Source organism: Crocuta crocuta, unplaced genomic scaffold (assembly GCF_008692635.1).
Source record: "Crocuta crocuta isolate KB4526 unplaced genomic scaffold, BGI_CrCroc_1.0 scaffold884, whole genome shotgun sequence".
NCBI lineage: Eukaryota > Metazoa > Chordata > Mammalia > Carnivora > Hyaenidae > Crocuta > Crocuta crocuta.
This window is the reverse complement of record NW_027529549.1, coordinates 2557949-2576425: the sequence shown is the minus strand read 5'-3', so window position 1 is coordinate 2576425 and position 18477 is coordinate 2557949. Positions and strand designations below refer to the sequence as shown.

The 18477-nt window shown below is 33.5% G+C and overlaps 1 protein-coding gene across 2 annotated transcripts in view; it reads left to right on the top strand.

Moving 5' to 3' along the window:
* Nucleotides 1-18477, top strand: part of KIF18A (kinesin family member 18A) — a 73874-nt gene that overhangs the window by 14824 nt on the left and 40573 nt on the right. For both annotated transcript variants that reach the window (XM_077761435.1, XM_077761436.1), the window contains 6 exons: nt 1290-1466; nt 2222-2296; nt 2501-2613; nt 7680-7842; nt 12064-12228; nt 16406-16527. In XM_077761435.1, the coding sequence (XP_077617561.1) occupies nt 1290-1466; nt 2222-2296; nt 2501-2613; nt 7680-7842; nt 12064-12228; nt 16406-16527 (815 nt within the window). The remainder of the gene's footprint in view (nt 1-1289; nt 1467-2221; nt 2297-2500; nt 2614-7679; nt 7843-12063; nt 12229-16405; nt 16528-18477) is intronic.

Here is an 18477-nt window from a genome sequence, read left to right as displayed (position 1 = left end):
TTTATTTATTTATTTTTAATTGATTCTAGTTCAAGCCAGGTTCAAGATTTAGGAAATTACTGTCACTAGGAAAACACAGGTCAATGAATGCTAGGAAAATGTTGTATTTTGATTTAATAAAATTAAAATGATTTGAGAAGTCTTTTAAATTAAGACACGTTCTGAAATCAAGTGAAGATTACAAAGGTAATATGTCTTTTATATTCTAAGTTAAAATTTCAAACATGTAAACAGCATGATAAAGAGACTAGTTTTCTAAACTTAAGCCATTTATAGCATTTTTATCTTTCCATACTGACTCAGTTTTTAATAATTGACTCCCATTGAGTCGTTTCTGAGTCCGTGTTATGTATGGAGATGAACATGTAAAATCATTTCAAGTTAACACCAACAGTGGACATTCCACACTATTTGGGAAACACTGCTATGATGAAAAGCTCAGTACTACTGGGACCTGGGGCCCCTTGGGTCCATTTCTAGCTCCGAATCATCAGGCACATGACCTGAAGCAAGCCATTTCACTTTCTGTGTGGCTTCCATTTGTCTCTTGTGTAATATGAAAGATCTACACTGGATAGCATAAGGTTGCTTTTAGCTCAACATTATAATGTTTTATTTTTATATAGAAGGTATCCTTTTTGGAAAATTTGGTTTTTACTTTAAAATCAGAACTGTATCTTTTAAGTAAGGGAAACCTAGAAATACTAAGTTCTCTTAGAACTGTCTTGTCCTTTCAGATGAAGTCTTTGTAAAATTGTAATTTTAATTTACTTTGTGTCCATGTTAACTAATTATTTAATGAGAGAAATAGCTCTATGCCCATGCAAAATTCTTATTATTCCTATATTATATTTGTAGAGGGCATATGTTACTTTTATATTTTAATTTATTTTTTAAGAATGATGATTTTTTATGGACATTTTGTTTTTAATAGAGAAAAGTTGCTAAACTAATATAGAAAGATTTTGTTAAATATACTCCACATTCAGTTTTCCCAGTTGTTAACATCTCACATTTCTGTGATATACTTATCACAACTCATGAACCAATATTGATTTTTTTATTAGCTAATGTTTATATTTATTTACATGGGGATATAACCCTTAAGTAGGATATTTGTTTTATATATTCACTCAATAGTTCCGTAAGGTTCATTATCATCATTTCGATTACCAATCATATCATAAGTCTGTGCAAAGTTGGGCAGTGCTTAAATTCTTAGTGAAGTGATAGCAGGTTTGCATTTAAATGTGGAAAATGACATAAGAATTCTTTTTTTGTTCTTTCAGAGAAAGAATCAGCATATTCCTTACAGAAATAGTAAGCTCACTCGCTTGTTAAAGGATTCTCTTGGAGGAAACTGTCAAACTATAATGATAGCTGCTGTTAGTCCTTCCTCTCTGTTCTACGATGACACATATAACACTCTTAAGTATGCTAATCGTGCAAAGGACATTAAATCTTCTGTAAGTGTGTTTACTCTGCCTTTGTTGTAAGGGCATCGGATGTATACTATTTTTATAACTCTAAAAAAATATTAAAGTTGTGTTTTTACAAATGAATTAGCAAACAGGTTTAGAAATGTCTTTGTTGGCTTGGTTAATTGAGCATTAACTTGGACAATCAAACCATTAAGCATCTTGATTACATATATAAGAGATACCATTATATAGTCTTTTAGAAGCCAGAATGCTTCAGTGCCTTTCTTCCTAACATTTTTCACATCATGGCACATATTTTGATGGCACCGTGGGGTAATTGGTCAAGGCTTTAACATATTTGTTATAGCCAAGGATGCTATCTGCCATAGCTCAGCACCAAGCCTTTCTTCCTGAACACCTTGGATATATTAGGCAATCTCTCCAAGCCATGGTCACTTCATCTGTAAAATAGATATATCTGCCTCAGTTTAAAAGTAAATAGCCCCTTTAAAATAATTCATGATATTGATGCAACCAATATAGCTCTAACGATATAATGATTGATTAGGTCAGTATTCTTTCTATTAACTTGGGGTTATTTAAAAAAATTTAAGTCAAACATGATGTATGTTTCATGATTGTCAAATGACTGTAATTGTCACAAATTTTGAATTCATGGGTCTGAATTAATGAGGATATAATGCCGGTTTTCTCATACATTTATATATGTATGTATATCTATATATAGCTATGTTATTATTATCTCTCTATATACAGCCATGATTTTTATCTTTTAACAGTTGAAGAGCAATGTTCTTCACCTTGACAATCATATAACTCGGTATGTAAAGATCTGTAATGAGCAGAAGGAAGAGGTATGTCTTCTCTTTACATTTTATGGTAATCTCCCTCAGTTCTTCATTTATGGGATTCTGCAAACTTAATTGCCTAAAAATTTGACATTTTTTCCTATTATAGTTGAAAATCTGGCATGTTCAGTTATTTTTCACAGCTAAGATTTTTCTGTGGCTATGTATAATGGAGACAAATAATTTTTAACTAGTGTTTCTCTCTACTAGATTTTAATGCTAAAAGAAAAACTAAAAGCCTATGAAGAACAGAAAGCCTTTACTGATGAAAATAACAAAGCAAAGTTAATGATTTCAAACCCTCAGGAAAAAGAAATTGAAAGGTAAAAATGACATGAAGATCTCATTTTGAGGATTTTACAGTTTTAAAATTTAGTCAGATATTTTATGTTATCATCATTTTTTGTGTAAGTATGCCTTTATATATATTCTCAACTGAATTCAGGAAGTCACTGATTGCTCTTCATTTGCACACTTTGGAGATCAGATAATTTTGGTTCTGATTATAGTTGTGATTGTACCAGGACTTAGGTATAACATGGAGAAAATAAAGTCAGTTATGTCACTTATGAAATTAGTTTTTAGCTGTTTTCATATTTTTCTTCTCAGGTCTCTTAGTCCATTCAGGCTACTGTAACAAAATACCGCAGACTGGCATCTTATAAACAAAACAAAAAAACAAAAATTATTTCTCACGGTTCTGGAGACTGGAAGTCCCATGATTAGGGGGGCTAGCATAGTTGGGTGAGGGCATTCTTCCCAGCTGAAGATTTCAGTCCTTGAATCCTCACATGAACTCTGAAGGGAGATCTCTCCACAGCCTCTCTTACAGGGGCACTAATCCCATACACAGGGGTCTCTGCCCTCATCTGATTACCTCCCAAAGGCCTGATCTCCTAGTACCATCACCTTGGGTGTTAGGTTTCAACATAGGAATTTTGGATCTCATCTGGCATAGTATCATTTTTTGTATAGTTCAGGTGAATCTTATCTATCCTTTCTTGGCTATATATAACTCTAAAAATTCACTTAGTTGGTTAATTATTTGAAGGGACATCTCTCAGTGGTATAAATTAATACAGAACTTTGATTAGTCCCCAGTAAGCTTCCTAGCAGGTAATTTTTTTTTTTAAAGGTGTTAATAATACAGTATTCACAAGTATTTCTCCACTAAGCAGTTAAGATAATTTGCCAAATTGTCCCAATGGGATACTAGTTCAAAAGCTATGAATCTTGAGTAGTTCTAAGATGGCAGTAAGAAATTCCTGGGTCAAACAAATTTGGAAATAAAGCCTTACTTGAGGATACTAGGTGATTTACAAAGACATCAGTTTATTAAAGGCTCTAAGAGGTCTTATAATAAAGGTATCTGTTCAGTCTTGATTGAAGTTGACTGAAGTTAAACTTACTTGACATTTCTCCAGAGCCAGTATTCTGCTACATTAGTATGAGAAACTAACCACAACTTAAACCAATGATTATTCACACTGTTTTGGAACTCTAGGGTTTATAGAAAGTATTTTGCTATATGTAAGGAAGACTAGTCAACAGTGACTTTCAAGCTAGTTTCAGGTACAACACCATTTTTAAAATTGGATTTGTATATTGAAGTTTACATAAAATATCCTTGATTTGAAAAAAATTATGTTTTCTGACTCAATTGACCCCAGATGCTAAGAATGCTAATAATTCTAATAATAATACTACTAACAGTAGTACTTTACCTTTGTAGATGGCTTTATGGTTTTTGATTATTTTTAGGCCCATATCAATTTACTCTGATCACTAGAACAATCCTTTGAAATTTGAATTGGGGTATTGTTTTTTTTCAAAGATAAGGCAAGAACTTTTAAATCCTAATCTTCTTCTTCCATATCATGCTGTTTTACAGATATCACAAGAGGTAATTAAACAACTGTTTCTCTCACTGACAATCAATTTTTCATATAGCATAAAGTTGACCTATATATTGTTAGAATACAAGAACTCTGTTTATGCCAGAGATGTTCTAAAATATTTAAGTTATTTTCTGTTAATTCCTCCAACAACCGATGGTCAAGAAAAAATTGTTACATTTATGATGCTTTTTATTATATCTCACCAATCTTACAGTGATTTTTAAAAAATAAGTGAAATGGGGGCTCCTGGTGGCTCAGTCAGTTGAGCATCCAACTTGGGCTCAGGTCTGATCTTACTATTTGTGAGTTCAAGCCCCACATCAGGCTTTGTGCTGACAGCTCAGAGGCTGGAGCTCACTTCAGATTCTGTGTCTCCCTTTCTCTCTGACCCTCTCACGCTCTGTGAGAAATACACATTAAGAAATTTTTTTTAAATAAGTAAGTGAAATAAAAGTGATTGCTTGTTACGCAATGTATCTTATCAAAAAAAGCTTTTACCTCTGGTATAGTATTAGTTGTTGTTATTTCCCTTTGTTAGTCAAACATGGGATTGGTCCATGTGCAACCAGATATTCTTTTGTTGGTGCAAGTTTAAAAATGAATTTAAAGAAAAATAAAGAAGTCACCAGCTGCTTAAAATTGGACTCCTTGCTTGCATGGGGTTGTTAACACTATCTAACCAGATCTAGTTATCAGTTGAAACCTAGTAGACTTTTCTGCATTAACGACTTTGAGTGGTTGAACCTTTCCTTCTGGTAAGATGATTCAGGAGGGAGATGGCCTGAACTATGAAATAAGCATTTCAGGGAGTATTTTTCACATTTCAACCTGATTTAACCAAGAGTAAAAGCTTTCAGAGGTTTTTTTTTGGGGGGGGGGCAGGTTGTGTTTCTTTTAACTTTTTCTTTTTTCTTTTTTAAATATAATTTATTGTCATATTGGTTTCCGCACAGCACCCAGTGTTCATCCCAACAAGTGCCCTCCTCAGTGCCCATCTGCGAGTTTCCCCTCTACCTCACCCCGCATCATCCCTCAGTTCTCATTATTTGAGAGTCTTTTATGGTTTGGCTCCTTCCCTCTCTGTAACTTTCGTTTTCCCCTTCCCCTCCCCCATGTGAAAACATATGGTATCTGTCTTTCTCTGACTGACTTATTTCACTTAGCGTAATACCCTCCAGTTCCATCCACATTGCTGCAAATGGCCAGATTTTATTCTTTCTCATTGCCATATAGTATTCCATTGTATAAATATACCACATCTTCTTGATCCATTCATCAGTTGATGGACATTTAGGCTCTTTCCATGATTTGGCTATTGTTGAAAGAGCTGTTATAAACACTGGGGTACATGTGCCCCTATGCATCAGCACTCCTGTATCCCTTGGGTAAATTCCTAGCAGTGCTATTGCTGGGTCATAGGGGAGTTCTATTGTTAGTTTTTTTAGGAACCTCCACACTGTTTTCCAGAGCGGCTGCACCAGTTTGCCTTCTCACCAGCAGTGACAGAGGGTACCCATTTCTCTACATCCTCACTAGCATCTATAGTCTCCTGATTTGTTCATTTTAGCCCCTGGAGTTTTAATTTATACAACATGTTAAATAATTTACTTGTACTTATAAAGAAGCTTTAATAATCAGATTATACACACCATAGCCTTTGTCATTTTCCCTCAATATTAGCTTTCTCTTAAAAGCAGTATATGAAATAACTTATATCATTACAATCATACTGTTTCATAGAACTTTTTAATACCATGAATCTGCAAAATGTCTTTTTTAAAATAAACTTAACATTTTTATGTGGTTGACTGAGATAAAAGGAAGAATATACAGTATTTACTGTCTATCAAAGCTATTTCGAAAGGTAATATTCAAGGAGAAATCATAAAAAGAAAGTACAGTTGTTCTTTATACAGGGTAATTATAAAACTTCATTTATGAGGGTATCACGAAAATTGTGCAACATTTAATGTATCACCTAAAATATTGGCAAAGATTTTTGTTACTAGTTACTTGAATATTTTAAATGACTAGAAAATAGTTATGAGTCAATCCCTTAGAGCTCTTACTGTTTTAAAATGGTTGATTTTTTTTTTTAAAGATGTCTAGAAACCTTTGATACTATTTCCTTTTCTTCCATCCTAATCAGTAGACCCCACCAACTAAAATAAGTCTGGACCGCAAAATTACAAAATTGACCAATATTTAACTATGTCCTTGGATAAAATGTTATTAAAAATCTGAGAAATTATCTTTGAGGATAACCTAAAGATGACTTATCAATTCATTTACTGGCATTAGCGTGTTGTAATATAATACAGTGTGGAATTGCAATGTCCGTACATACTTCCTATGAAATATTTATCAGTTTGACAAAACTGCAGTAAAGTCGATGTATTGTGGTTTATAGCCATTCCCAGTAGAGTTTCATTAAGAACTACTGACGTAAATTGGCAATGTTTTTACCACAGATCCTCACAAATATATCTAGAATTCTAGCCGAGGAACATTTATTTTTAAATGCATATACTTTGTACAGTTTTATTTTAAAGGCTTCACAGTTAATTTTTCTTTGAGAGTTTTGCCTGTATGTGACTATTTATATTGTTACTGTAGCTCAGACCTACCTAATTTGTGATTTAAAAACGTAAATATGTTTTTATAAAACTAGACTATTGCTGTGTCTAATGTTCTGCTGACCCTGGAGCATGCAGAATTGCAGGTCTCTTTTAGGCTTTTTATAGTTTTTCAGCTTGAGGTCTTTATGTATCTGGAGGTGCTGTGAATCAAATTCCCCAACTTTGATTCTCTAAATCTCCATTGCCTTTGGAGGAAAGACACTGGAGTGGCTTTTCTAGGTTTGCCACATTTCAAACTTGGTTGTTTTGGGTCCTGGCAGTGTCAGCTGACTCTTAGCCAGGCTGCAGGGGGTACCTAACCGTATGGTGTGTTTTCCCTGTAACAATTTCTGAAACTAAAAACTGGCTATCTCACTTTCCCTAGGGGGCCATGGAGGCACCATATGAACAGGCCACCCACTGCTTATTTCTTGCAGTGAGCCAACATCAAAACAACACACAATAATGTGTTGCTTCTGGGGCCTTGTTAATTGGAATAGTACAGGTCCAAATTATCATCCTTTTCGTACAAACAAAATATTTTATCTTTGCTAATAAGCAGCTGGATTACATAGACAAAATAGAGTATATGATTTATATACCTATAACTTATGGATAGAGGCCTTATAATACCTACATCTTTTGATAACATGATCTACCTTGAAAGAGAAAGAATACAGTAAGAATAAAGTTAATATCCCTTTCCAAATATTTTGTAATTTAATAGGAAACAGTCACTCTAACTGATTTGCTGTTTGTCATTTAGTCTAATTCTATGAGTGATATATATTCTTTTGTTCAATTATTTCTTTATGTAAACATTATAACATCACAAAATTAGTGAGATTCTGTAATGTGTTTTAATTTTGGTAGATTTCGAGAAATTCTGAACTGCTTGTTCCAGAATCGAGAAGAAATCAGACAAGAATATCTAAAATTGGAAATGTTACTAAAAGAAAATGAACTTAAATCATTCTATCAACAACAGTGCCATAAGCAAATCGAAATGATGTGTTCTGAAGACAAAGTAGAAAAGGTATTTATAATTAAATTTTAATTAATTTACAATTAATTAAAAAACAATTTTTTAAACTATGAAAATGACTATAGTCATCAAAGAAGGAATTAAAGGTCAAAGGAACATGCATATACAAAAAGAAAACAAATGAAACATCCAGAAATTATACTTAAATTTAAAAGTTCACTGTATAGACATGAAACTAGGTAGTGCTTTAAATACTCTGCATGCATTAACTCAATTCTCAGAAAATATGTTATTATCCTCATAATTAAGATGAAGAAACCAAGCATAGAGAAGTCATTTTGCTCAAGGTCACACAGCTCATTGGTATCAGACCTATATGATCTGAACTCAAGCAAGTTGGTTCCAGAGCCTGTTATTTCTCTTCTTTTCTGCATGTTAGATACAGCTGAAGAGAGAATTAGGGAAATGGGAGATCTGAGGAAACAACATCAAATGAGGATAAAAATAGCAAATGTAGATAAGATGTTGTTGCATGAACGACAGACTGAAAAGTCATGCATTCTTCTAATAGTTCTGAAGGAGGTATATTCGTGCAAAAGGGAAAGGATAACATGCAGTTTCAGGCTTCAGATTTTCTAGGACTAATAAAGATGTTAGTAAGATGTAAGTTCAAGAACCATGAGTTCTAAATAGGAGAAAAAATATATCCCTCGGGGCGCCTGGGTGGCTTAGTCGGTTAAGCGTCCGACTTTCCCTTAGGTCATGATTTTGCGGTTCGTGGGTTCTAGCCCCGCATCGGGCTCTGTGCTGACTGCCAGCTCAGAGCCTGGAGCCTGTTTCAGTCTGTGATTCCCTCTCTCTCTGACCCTCCCCTGCTCATGCTTTCTCTCTCTCTCTCTCCTAGAAATAAATAAAACATTTTTAAAAAACATGTATTCCTAGGCATATGCCACTCCAGATCATCAAAAAGCAGAAAAATAAACATTTTGATAATTCTCAGTTTTGGTGTTCACTGATGATGAGCTTAATCTTATTTTTATTTATTTTATGAAATTAGTTGCATAGGTAATACATGAAGTGCATTTGCAAATTATTCAAAACTGACTCTTATAAGGGCACCTGGGTGGCTCAATCAGTTAAGGGTCTGACTTGGGCTAAGGTCACGATCTCGTGGTTCATGGGTTCAAGCCCCATAACAGGCTCTGTGCTGACAGCCCAGAGCCTGGAGCCTCTCAGAATCTGTCTCCTCTGTGTCAGAATCTGTGTTTCCCCTGTTCATTCTCTGTCTCTTTATCTCTTTCAAACATAAATAAATATTTTTAAAAAATTTTTTTAAAAAGCTGTCCTGTCTCTTAAAAAAAATTTTTTTTTAATGTTTGTTTATTTTTGAGAGACAGTATGAGCAGGGGAGGAGTAGAGAGAAAGCGAGACACAGAATCCAAGCTGTCAGCACAGAGCCCAATGTGAGGCTCGAACTCACAAACCGAACTGTGAGATCATGACCTGAGCCGAAGTTGAACGCCCAGCCGAGCCACCCAAGTGTCCCAAAGCTATCCTGTCTTTTATAAATAACTTTTAACTCCTCTTAGACCACTACCCCAAACATGTTTCTCCTGTCCTACCTTCTCAAAAGTATCAATTCTGTATAAAAATTTTACATTTTTTAATGTTGAAAGCCATCAAAGTTTAAACAGTGCTTTAAAAAACTAGCATTTCAGTTTTTTTCAGCCTGTGAAATTACAAACTGATATGCTGAGAAATTAATCATAAAGTATTCATTAGTATATCACTGATGCCAGTTTTCAGTAGCTGATACACTATCAAAATTAGTAATTTACTTATGAGTATGCATTTATTATCCCTTATTTTATTGAAAATGCCTTTTTAAAAAAGTCACTTTATTAAGATACAGTTGATGTACCAAAAAATGTGAGTACTTCTTAAAACAGAGTAGGGGAATGAGTTTGGCTGGATTAAAAAAAATTTTTTTTTCTATTTTCATCTGCATTCTTCTCAATAGGCTTTATTCAACCCAGTTACCTTTTATGATTTCTTACTTTTGGTCATTTTAATCTACATGTTTCAGTTCTTATAGCTCCCCTTAGGAGACTAGGGAGGCAATGGAGATAAAACTTCTTAAGCATATTGGTTTTGGTTAAATTATTGAAAAACCTAAGAAAACATCTATAGAGATGGAGATATTTTTGTTTTGTTTTTTATACACTAAGTGTCAAACTATAGTTTTACTAAACTGCTTGCTAAGGCAAGGAATTTTATATTTGTGTTGGACCCTCTCTAAAAGTGGTTTATTATCAGACGTGCTAAAAGAATCTCATAACATTGGTTCAAGCATAAGTGGTTCCATAGTATGGACTCTGAGATTAGAATTAAAGTGAAGCTCTTGGGTAACTTTATGGCCATATAAAGATAATCTGCAAATTAGTTTTAGGCACGTTAACAGTCCTTTTGCACAAAGCAATAGTAACACCTAAATTTTAGAATTATATGTTTGTTTTCACTCAAGAAGCTTTGAGTTTTGTATTCTGGGGATTTTGTTAATAAAATATGTAAAGTTCTTTTGAAACCTTAATAGGAAGCATTTAATGTCAGGGTTTAACATGCATATTTAAGAATTTATTCTCAGTTACTTATTTACTGTTTATTTCAGAACAGTAGGTCAGTATGAGAACCCTGATGGAAAGTGTCCCCATAGGGAATCATCATAGAGGATACATTTGATGGACATTAGAAGTAAAACCTCAAAAACATACTTTGCAGGGTTTTCAGTTAGGAACTTTTTGGTATTAAATTATTGGCTGCCATGAGAGCCTCAGAGCATTTCCTGCCCTGGTTTCTAAGAGTTCCTACAACATTTATAAATGTTAAAGCAAAGTAAAGATAATTTGATTTAACTGCCTTCCTCCAGGCAGGTACAATACTTTAATGTTCATTTTCAGGTGAGGTGACTACAGACCCACTGAGATTAACTTGCCTATGTTTTCATAGCTGCTGTATATAGCAGAAGAAAATCAAGAGGCTACATATCCTACCTTCTAAGGTAGTGGCTCTAAACTTTTCAGGTCTCAGGACCTGTTCCTGTTTAAAAACAAGTTATTTAAGACCTAAAAGAGCTTTTTGTTCATATGAATTTCATCTACCAATATTCCTATATTAAAAATTCAAACTGAGACTTATAAAAATCTATTTATATATTAATTTTAAAACCATTAGCTCATTGCACAATAACATAAGTAACATTTTAATGAAAAATACTGAATTATGTTTTCTAAAACAACACAAAGAGGTAGTGAGAAGAGTGACATTGTTTCACATTTTTGCAAATTTCTTTAATGCTTGGCTTTCCTCCAAAATTTTATTAACATCTTTTATGAAAGATAGCAAGCAAGAAGAACTTAGCTTTTAAAGAGAGTAAGTTTTTTGACCAAGTTCAAATGTAGTCCATGCTTTTTTTTTTTTTTACTTTCATACAATTCCCTACTCCCCAAACCAGCTACTGGTGCTTGTTCTATAATCTATGGGGATCTATTGTCTGAGGTCCAGCCATCATATCTGATGATTTTTGAGTTCACTGTCTGTTTGAAAATAGCCCAAAGAGGTCAAGCTATTCTAGTCCCCAGTTCCCATGATAGTGTGCAAGACCCTTGGTGTAAGAAACCAAAAGACCAGATTCATGCCTACATAAAACACCAAAACTATTCAGAATACCTGTTATGGGTCCTGAACCAATCATCAGGTAAGATCAGATATTTATAAGCACTCTGATAGAAGCTCTATTTCCTATTACTTACACCAGCCCGTCTAAAAGCATTGTAGGCAAAATCAGAGCACAGTTGTTTCTTCACACCTTTTGGGTTGGAGGAAAGGCAAGTGTGGGACTTGTATCTGCTTTGATTTTGAGTAAAATCATAGGAATTATCAGACCTTGTATGAACTTTTCAAATGTAACATTTAAAGGAATGTATTGTAGCACACACACAAAAAAAGTTATAGTCTTCAGTTTGGCCAGTGTAATTCTTAAAGCCATAAACTCTCAACATGTAATTTTATAAAAATGACTCACAACTCAATTTCCTATTTTCCTGCAAGCAGTAGTATTGTGGAGATTTCAAAGGGGAAATAGCTTTGAGTATAAAAGTATAACCTAACTTAATAGAGTACAGTGGCACACATATAAGAAAATTTACTACTTTGCTAATATCACATACATCAGATATAAAAATTAGACTTATTATTAACTACATTATTTTTCAGGCCACTTGCAGACGAGATCATAGACTTGCAATGTTGAAAACTCGTCGATGCTACCTAGAGAATAAAAGGGAAGAGGAATTGAAGCAATTTGATGAGAATACTAATTGGCTCCATCGTGTAAAATCTGAAATGGAACTCTTAGGTCAAAATGGCCATATTCCAAAGGTACAGATGTGTTTATGTGTTCCGACTCATTTTGTAAGAACTGAGCTCTAAAACCCATTGTCTTTGTCATTGAGTAAATATCTTTCATAAGACAGCTATTGCTCCGTCTTTCTGAGATTTGACTCTTTTTACCATTTATGATTGAATATACCTTCTGCCTTGCTAATTGCCCATTAAATTTGCTTTTTCTGTACTTTCAGAAGAGTAAAGTTACTTTTAAGTAAAGTTACCCTTTAGCAATTGCTTCCTTTTATGAGGTACCTCTTAAGTTAGAATGAAGTAATCAAACTACCTAAAGATTCATCATATAGGTAATTTGTTTTAATACTTAATGTTTTGTGGAAAAACAGTTTTAAATGTAGTCACCCCCTTACTTGTATTACAGCTAATGAAAGCTGATTTTAAATCTTTATGTGTGGGTACTAAAGTGAAGATATTTCACCTAGAATGCCAAAGGATTGTAAAAAGTAGTGATGGGTAATGATTAATCCCTGAATCAGATAAGAATTGTGTTCACCCACACGGTTACAGAAATCTGACTTTACTGCCTTTACCAGTTAGGGCTGTATTTTGTTCCCTTTACAATAAGTCTTGGGAATATGCAGTTTATTCCCAATATAGCACCTCCAAAGTGTCATCATTATACTTTTCATTTCATAGTTGCCATGTCATTATTCCATCTGTAGCCTCAAGTTTACACTTGGGCCAGAAGAGAGAAAGAAAGGGGGGATAGTAAAAGCTTTTCCAAAAATTCCTAATAGACCTCTAATTGGCTAGAATTTTCATGAGGCTGTCCCTAGATATAAAGGAATATGTGAAGGTGACTCTTCTTGATGGACACATTATCACCCTGAACAAAATTAGAGTTTTCTTAACAAGAAAGAAGAGGAAAATGAATATGTAATAAGCAACAAGTTGACACCTACTACAAAGTAATTAATTTTGCTCCAAGTACCTAGTACTTTAAAAGAACAACTTCTTTATACTCTTCTTTTTTTTTTTTTCTTTTTTAAAGGAGGGGTATCTAAAGTCTTTACTTTGGTGGTCCTCTTCTGAAATATACTACTATGTATTAGCTAATTGGTATCTAGTCCTGGAACTTTCACATTTCTAAAAAAAACACTAGACTGATTATTAATACAGGTAAAATAAAGCTCAGTATATTCAGTAACCAATGAATGCAAGTTGTAATGGTAATATTCAAAGATAACAATGTTTTGTTGTGATTGAAAAGATATCACCCAGTGCATCGTGATTAGGGAGATGAATTCTCTGGTTGACAACAAATAGCTATCAATGGCCATCTGCTTAGCTTTATAGCTCAGACGAGAGGGAGAAGACTAGCAGAAGCAATCAGTGATGACAGTCAAGGTAGTGAAAGGAGTAGTGAACGACAAGCAGCGGATACCATTTCCTAAAAAGAGAACCAAAGACAAATAGAGATTCAGTAATTCTTTAGTGTGGAGATTAGTGGAGGGTCAGCCAACAACTTAATCTACACTTCAGCTATTCTACAAGTCTTCAATGTATGTTACTGAAAGCATGCCTGTCAATTAGTTCAGTAGATTAGGTATTAAGTGTAATACAAAGCATAATTTAATAATATTTTATAATATTTAATTGATAAAGCACTTTAGAATATTCCCTACAGAGAGAGAATATTAGGGAAAGGATAGACTTAAGAGTTGGAGTGGTTGGTCATTCTGTTCAGTAGTTGTATTGAATATCCCCTCTAACACTAATTGCATGATTTTGGACAAGTTGTGTAACTTTGTGTCTTAATTTCTTATCTTCAAAATATGTTTAAATGAAACGCTATATGCAAAGGCCTAGCACCATGTAACACATAGTAGATGGTCGACAAATAATAGTAATAGTATTCTCAGCATCTGTAACATGGATGTCAATAGTGTCAGCTGCATTACAAATTACATTTTCTATTTTTCCTTCAGAACAGCAATTCTGACCTTTTTGGGTCATAGATGCCTTTGAGAATCTGATCAAAAAGCTACACAGATCTTCTCCCAGAGATTAGGGAGGTCACATTCATATAATTTCACTTTTTTAAAACTCATTTTTCCATTTATACAACATTGAGTATCTACTCTAGAAGCAAACTAAGGAACACTTTTTTTTTAATGCTGTATTCATATTAAGATGACAAAATAGACATATTTACATGACTTAAGAGGAGTAAGCAAAAAAAAGTGATTAATCATTAAACTGTACTAGAGATTATTTAGTCTTAGGAAAGCTAACTTAAGAAATTCTGTGTAGGCCTGAGGTATCTAAATCTGTAAAGGCTCATCATAGAATGCAGCAACCTCCACCAGAGTGCTTACCAGAGCGCCCAAGCCATGTGCTGAGTGACAGGTTTTCTGAGAAAACAGCTGAGAGTCCTGGGCACAGAAATGTTTCTCATTCACAGCACAAGAGCCTCTTCTCTTGGAAGGCGGCAGGTGTCGAATATTTATAGTAGTTTTGGTTTTGTTTCACTTATTTGTAAGTTTTAATTATTTGTTAGAGACAATGTATATCTAACATGGTCTTGTTTTCAAAATGATCATTGTCAAAATGACAGCTATTTAGGATAGAATTAAAGTTTTTGCATTTACTTATTTATTTATGCTTTATTTTAAAATTGAGAAAAGACTCAAATTGTAAACCTGGCTTCCCAAAAATGACAAGCTAGCCAAGGCCCATTGTTGACTAATATAATTATACAACCAAGGCTTGTCTTTTTTACAGATAAGTAATTCAAGAAGATAAAAGAATAAAATTATCAGAGAAAATATTTAAAGAAGGATTTTCTTTTGTTTGTTTTGTTTTTAAGAGAAAAGATGAAATATTTGGCAAATATGTTCAGACCGTTAGGATCATTGAATTTTCTAACTGGGAAAGACTATAGAGATCATCTAGTCAAGCTCTTAAATTTTAGGCAAGTAAATTGATCTCCATAAACACTGAATTTTTGGCTTAGGGTAGCATTTTTACTCTGGCTGAAACTATCTCTAAGACAACTCGACTTATAGGCCAGTGCTCTTACCATATCATCCTGATTCCCGAAAGAGGGTTTTCTCTAAAATGCATGCTATTCTAAATCATGTAAAGAAATAACCCCCAAGTTTACTCTGTCTCAGATACATTGAATGAGATTATTTCTAGTCTTCATGCCTACCACTGGCATAGGAAGTATTGAAAAAAGAAAATGAAAAAACGGTTTTAAGCTTTTAGATAATCTGGTTAAATACAGGTTGGGAAGGAATATTGAAAAGCTAAAATGGATCATGGGAATTGCTCCAAAAGGAAGTTTCCAAGCATAGCTTCCCTGCTTATGGGGTTCCTGTCTCAGCCCCTCAAATGTCCAAAATCATTTTCTTTCATTGTATTGAGTAAAATTTTCCCAGTTAAGGATTCTGAGAATGCTATTGGACTATCCCCATTCACTGTTCAGTGTGACCACATAGCTGACATTTTCCTGCTGAAGATTTAGTAGGCTTAAGGAAAGATGATTGATTTTAGGTGAGAACACTTGTACCTAAGCATATGAAGTTTAGGAAAATGGGCAGCTCCAAGACTTCATACTTTTGCTCTAGGGTGAAGCTTATACCAGATTGAGTGAAGGCAAGAAATTTTTATTACATGCAACTCCAGACACTGGACACTGGGGCTGTAACACTGAAATAGTTTTACACACCCCCATCCTGGTTCTGAACCTTACATTCTAGTATAAACAGTGAAACTATAAACAAATAGATAAATGAAATCATTACTGATCCGTGCTCTGGCAGAGACTATTGGGGATAGAGTGTCCATCTTTAAATATATTGCTCAGGTAAGCTTCTCTGAAGAAGTGACATTTAAGCAAAAACTGGTCCTATTCATGCATTTTCACAGCATTATCAACAAATTAGATAGACCAAGAAACTGCCATCAGAATAAAATTTGTTCTGAGTTCCTAACATTTAGTTTCTGAGAAACTTGAAACTTATCCTGCTTGTAAGTTATAGATCTCATATACCAAGATGTTTATTTTTCAAACTATTTCTAAACATTATCATTTTATATATAAAAAATTAAAATTACTGACACCAATATAAAATAAGTTTTATTAAAATTTCTTTAATTTTAACATTCTTAAAAGAATCTGAAGTATAGTTTGCATTGTTTTCCCCAGGAGCTCAGTAAAGATCTTCATTGTCACCATTTGCACCTCCAGAATAAAGATTTGAAAGCACAAATTAAACATGTGATGGATCTAGCTTGTCTTCAAGAACAGCAACACAGGCAGACTGAGGCGTAAGTGCATGGATTTACCTATTCTACAAATTTTAACCTTGTGGATGTAAGGAACCTGAAACAGAAGTTCTTTTCCATAAAATTGAGGGTTTTTTTGATATAGGCTATATTATTTTTTAGTGTCTGTCAGCATCAGAAAGTATAGAGTTAGAAAACATAGAAAATACAAAATAGGTAGTTCTTTAACTAATATTTTAATGCTTTATAAGAAAGTTTTGAAAGCATTTTTCTATAAAACTTAAATAAGCAACTACTTTGGGGGGCCCTTGGTGGCTCAGTCGGTTGAGCGTCCAACTTTGGCTCAGGTCATGATCTCATGGTTCATGGGTTTGAGGCCCGCATCAGGCTATGTGCTGATGGCTTAGAATCTGGAGCCTGCTTCAAAAAATTCTGTGTCTCCCTCTCTCTCTGACCCTCCCCTGCTCATGCTCTGTCTCTTTCTCTCTCTATCAAAAATAAATTAAAACATTAAAAAATTTTTTAAAAAAGCGATTACTATTAATACCGGATCCATTTTTAAGGAGATAGTTTTTAAGTATTCATAATTCCAGAGTGACTATTTTGTCATTAAAATGAAATTACTAAAAATGTATATTTTTTAACATAAATTGTCCCAATTTTTATGTTATGCTGTAGTAGCTCTCTTATGCTCTACTAGCTCAGTAGTAACATCTTTAGAAACATAATATTTTAAAAGTATAAGTCTTTATTTGTGTTACTTTGTATATGTCAGTCACCTCTTTAAGTATCACTTTCATGCTATGTAGAAAAGAAATTTATTTGTCTAAGGGTTTTCCACTAGTTTAAAATTCTGCAGTTCTAGTATTCTCAAATAACTAATTAATTTTCCACATTTCTCATGTAAGGGAAATCATATTAGGATAGTTATTTTAAAAAGAAGAAAAAGGAAAGGAAAAACTTTAGGGAGTTATTCTTCTGTGGATAGAAGTTCAACCTAATGTCCCCATACTTTCTACATCTCTACTTAGAGCAGACAATGAATATTCTTTTACTAGCAGTCAAACCACCTGTCAGAGTTAAAGTATCAAAGAAACCCATTAATTTATTTTACCCATACTGTATTTATTATATCAGACAAATCAATAAATTTAAGGTAAATTTTTGTTTCAAAATGGACAAAAAGATTCTAACTCTCCAATTTAGCAAATTGGTGAGCCAACACATTACAAGCAGAGATAACACAGCATTGTAGAAAGAGTATGAATTTTAGAGTTGGTCTTGAATTCTATTGTATATTAGCAGTAAATTGCATTTACTGCAATTTAAATGACATTTAAAAAATGAGGTGAACTGTCTTAGTCTGACTTTGTATAGTGAAGGCAAAAAAATGCTTTAATCTATATTTAAAGTGCTGAAAGAAAAAAATTTCCAACCAAGAAAACCCTACCCATCAACAAAATTATCATTCACAATTAAAGGGGAAAGATAAAGAATTTTCCAGAGACACAAGAGCTAAAGGAGTCCGTTACCATAAAACTGGCCTTACGAAGGACACTAAAGAGACTTCTTTAGGCTGAAAAGAAAGAACTCTAATTAGTAATAAGTAAACATATGAAGGTATAAATCTCACTGGTAAAAGGAAATATATAGTAAAGGTAGTGAATTAATTACTTATAAAGCTGGTAAGAGTTAAAAGGAGAAGTAGTAAAAATAACTCTAACTGTAATAATGGATATATAAGATGAAAAGATGTAAAATGTGGCATCAAAAACTTAAAATATGGATTATTATTATTTATATACATTATATACATTATTATAGATTCTATGTAGAATCTAAAAAACAAAACAAAAAAATGCCCTAGCCAGAGCAATTAGACATGAAAAAGAAAGGAAAAGCATCCAGATTGGAAAGCAAGAACTAAAATTGCCACTATTTGTAGATGACATGACACTATATACAGAAAACTCTAAAGACCACCAAAAACTA